This window comes from Limulus polyphemus, unplaced genomic scaffold (genome assembly GCF_000517525.1).
Source record: "Limulus polyphemus unplaced genomic scaffold, Limulus_polyphemus-2.1.2 Scaffold1554, whole genome shotgun sequence".
Classification (NCBI taxonomy): Eukaryota; Metazoa; Arthropoda; class Merostomata; order Xiphosura; family Limulidae; genus Limulus; species Limulus polyphemus.
In genome coordinates, this window is record NW_013667164.1 from 207,541 (window position 1) to 211,895 (window position 4,355).

At 33.0% G+C, this 4,355-nt stretch overlaps 1 protein-coding gene across 1 annotated transcript in view; it reads left to right on the top strand.

Annotated features, from left to right (window-relative positions):
* The window catches only part of LOC106464070 (U3 small nucleolar ribonucleoprotein protein IMP4-like), a 21,894-nt gene extending 18,265 nt beyond the window's left edge, over positions 1 to 3,629 (top strand). Inside the window, exon 9 of the mRNA XM_013924181.2 lies at positions 3,456 to 3,629. Within this exon, the coding sequence (XP_013779635.1) occupies positions 3,456 to 3,574 (119 nt within the window). The 3' untranslated portion in view covers positions 3,575 to 3,629. The remainder of the gene's footprint in view (positions 1 to 3,455) is intronic.
* Positions 3,630 to 4,355: the final 726 nt, after the last annotated feature.

Genomic DNA, 4,355 nt, shown 5'->3' on the forward strand with positions numbered 1-4,355 from the left:
TTCGCTGTTTTCCTCTCTTGGCACCTTTGACTCCGCAATCCAGTACTACAAGCTGGTGTCGTTTTTTTAAAGAAAGTGTTTACTATTGCCATCTCGTTTGCCAATGCGAAGTCTATGATGCTCTCACCTTCTACACCCCATCCACTGTTTACCTTGGGCAGTACCCCTCTTTCTGCTCCGATGTACCCATTCAAGTCCCTTCCCAGAAACACTCTTTCCTCCTGCGGTATCGACTGTATTTCTTCGTCCAGATGTCTCCAGAACTCTTCCTTCTCTTCCTCAGTACATCCCACTTGTGGAGCGTATGCGCAAACCACATTTAGAACCGTACTTCCAACTTCCAACTCATTATCCTATCGCTCCTCCTTCCCACGCTCACCAAATCCTCCCTCCACTTACTGTCCAGTACAATGCCTACACCGTTCCGCCCTTGGGCGTTTGCTCCGATGTAGATGAGCTTACACCCTGCACCAATGTCCCTCGACTTGTTCCCCCTCCACCTCGTCTTCTGCACACACAATCCTCCCTCCTTTCTTCTCTCCATCAGGTCTGCCAGCTCCCTACCCCTTCCTGTCATGCTTCCTATGTTCAGCATTCCAACTCTTAGATTTTGGACTAACTTCTTTGGCCACGCCCGTCCTTGACGTGGTAGTCCTCGCTCACCTTTTATTTTACACCCATCTTTATATTATATTATCACAAAAAGTAATTTTATATTTCCAGATAAATTTATGATTCATATTTTATGTTTTGAAATTATAAAATAGGTATATAAAAACAAACAAAAAACATTAAGACAGACTGCACTACACATGTCTAAAAAAATATCCATCGAGTAACATTCTTCACTATTAACCTAGCTAAGAAGGTGAGATCTGACATAGAATGACAGTAAGTAAGTAGTTATGATTGAGATCTTATTACACAGAAATGGGTAGTGGACTATTTCAGAGGGCCTGAGATGGCCATCTGTCTTAGTAAACTTATTAACTTTTATTGTAACTAATAACTTTCTTTAAGTCGTGGCTTATTAGAACAACTTTAAAATGTGTTACCAAACAAGAAGAATTACTTTTGTCCAAACTTTAACCCTTTAGTTACCATTGGGATCCACATTTGACATCATTGACTCTTTAAATTTTTTCTAAACTATCTATGCATGAAAATGCTTATAGGTCCATGACTTTGTTGGTTATGGGTTCCTTATAATATACGAGTCATAAAAAAAAATATAAAAAAAATATTTTCAATGTTGCCATTCCACTTTTTCCTGTGATTTTACATAGAAAATGAGTGATTTTACAGGATTTTTTGGTAATTACTTATGTTGAGTCTTGTAAGTGGCAAAAAGATTAAAGGACTCAATATTATGTAATATATGGGCCCTACTAGGATTGAATGGTGTAAAAACAAGATGTTAACTTGAAGGTTGAGATATCCATATTTAATATTAGAAAACTTAAGCCAGAAAATAACATTTCACAGCTGAACTGAAATTAGAAGCCAACTCACAGAAGTCTTTGTGTGTCTAATCTCGTGCCAGGAGTCACAGTAGCAGTGCATTACAACTTGCAAAATCTTGCACGATTGAAACAAGCTCGTATTCAACACGAAACAAATTAAAATTCCGACCATTTAATCATCTTGATATCAACATTATTGGAAGTAAATTATCATCGTAAAAAACTATACTCCATTCAAAGAAGCCCCCTTGTTAAGTCAGCAGTAAATTTAAGGCCCTTACAACACTAAAATCTGGAGTTGGTTTCCTGTAGTGGACAAAATGCAGATAGACCATTGTGTAACTTTACACTAAAAGAAAAAAACATTAAAAAGGAATTTGAAATATGACTCGTGGTATGAGGTTTTTATTTTATTTTCAACTACTTTGCTTGAAATAATATTGCATATCCTAATAAGTATAAACTTGTTATGCCTATTATTTTCTCATATTTGCTAGCAAAATATGCTTTCTGTTAACTTGCAAGCCGTTTTTTCTGAGCTATTCATGTAACTATGTCACATATTTTTAGTTGGATATTTGTTCTGTTTCATACATGAAAATTTTTAATAGGAGCTGCTTTTCTTCATGACTTGTGTATTGAATTACTTGTGAAATCATGTTTCGAGCAGCTTTTCTGATTTCACCAAAATGTGATCTCTTAAATGTTATTGTTGGGCACAGTTTTAATGTCCAGACTGCTAGTTCATAATCCATTTGTTTTCAGTTGTAATATAATCTTGATACTTACTTTTTTATAAGACTATTGTTAATCAAAACAGTTTGGTGTTTATTGCTTAGGCTAAACATTTATAATGAAACTAATGCCTGTTATAATGACAATTTAATAAAATATAATGCATGATTTTAATTTTAATTATAAAGTAACTGTCAATTGTTTTAAATGTTTGTTGGTTCATTGCAGATATTCCTGATTATCTCTGAGTTGGTTTTCACCACTGATTTTCTAAATTTACTGGTACTACATATATTTACTTGTATGAATCATGTACTTTAATTCAGACACTAAAAGCTTTTAGAGATTTTAGTTATTTTTTATGGTATGAAAATAAAAAGACAAGCAAAACTTTTGAGAGTTGGTAAGAAAGAATTGGGAAAAGGTTCATGCAAACAGCTCTGTTAGGATGATATTGGAAATAAAGTTATATATACAAGCCAGTATTCATGTGATTTTTGTTTTTCACATGGTATTTACCTGGGTTTTCTTGCTTTTCAAATATATCAATACTATCCTCTCATAATCACACATTTCAACTAGGTTTTGTCACTAAAGTTACTAGTTTCTTACCTTATACAATTTATATATTTTTTAGAAAGATTTATAACTTCTAATCAACTTGCTATATACTTAATGGAGCTGAATTTATCCATTCTAATTTAGCCTATGCCAGACAGAAAACTGAAACTTTTACTAACCAAAGACCAGTCTAGTTTACTTGATTTTAGATATGCTGATAGTGCATGTTTCTTTGTTCTTAATTCTTGTTGCTTTTATTGCAAGTGGTATGAGAATATTGAAGTTTATGGTGTTAACTATTTTACGCTTTACTTTCATCCTGAAGTTCATATTAATATAATATGATGTGGTTTAATTGTTTTTGTATATCCTTTATTGTATTCTAATTATTGATTCTTTTTAGGTTTTCAACTTGCAACATATTCAGAAATTTAAAGCTGTTTAAATTTTAAAGAAAAAAAATATATTCAAGTAACAGAAATATTCTAAAGACTGTTTTCCTTTTTATTCCAACACTTTCTAAGGCTACATTGTTGAAAGAAACATTTGCCCTTGACTTTTTTTTTAGAAAGAAAGAGAAAAAAGTAATTTTACAATAGTGTGTTAGTCAATTCTGTTTTCCAACAACTTGTAGGAATAAAGTATTTTTTATAGTATTACTTATGTATATTTAATGGAATAATGTTATATTTGCAGTTTATGAGATCAAGTTGTGCACCTTGGATGAGGAAGCAGTGGGAGATGTTGAATGGACGTTGAGGCCATACATGAACACTGCCAAAAAACGACAGTTTCTAAGTGACAGCCCTTTCTGAAATATCAACTGTAACCTAGTTTGTAAACAAATAAAACTCAAATGATATTTTAAAACTTTGTGACACATTATGTGCATATTATTTTAAGTGTCACAGAAATATACGTTTTCCCTCCTCCTCCCCCAAGTTTCTTTGGATGTGCAATATTTATGCTTTGTCATAATGTAGAATTTTACCAACTCAGCTGAATATTTAACCTATGATAAACGTGTAGAAATCTTTAACCAATGTGGACCAACCCTGTATTGGAGAAGGAAGGTTGACTTTAGTTTACTGGTGGTAATGTTAGTTATAGTTAGATATTAACAGGTGTATCCACATTGTCTAAGAGGGGGATACACTACTGATGTAGATGTGAAGTCAGTAAAATGCCAGTCCTACAATACCGTATTTGTGTTTAATGAAGTTATATATATAATATTGCGTTCGTAAGTTATGAATAAAGATCCAGTTTCGTTTGAATCACAAAACGCACACATTTTCGCGTTACATTACGGTCTGTACAGCTACGAACTAAATATTTTATATAAGAATACTCTGTCATCAGGGCCGAACTTAGAAAAAGGGGGCTCAGGGCAAAGGTTCATTTTAGGGGCCCTTTTGGTACTTTTATACTTTTCGTATGGTATGCCACTACACATACCATCTACTTCGGCCAAATTTCATAGAATTTTTTATTTTATTTTTTCTGCAGAGATCTAAGTGAAGTAAAAAAAAGTAAAACTAAGAACCAATATACAATATTATTAAAAATATGAAACTCAAAAACAGTGACATTCAT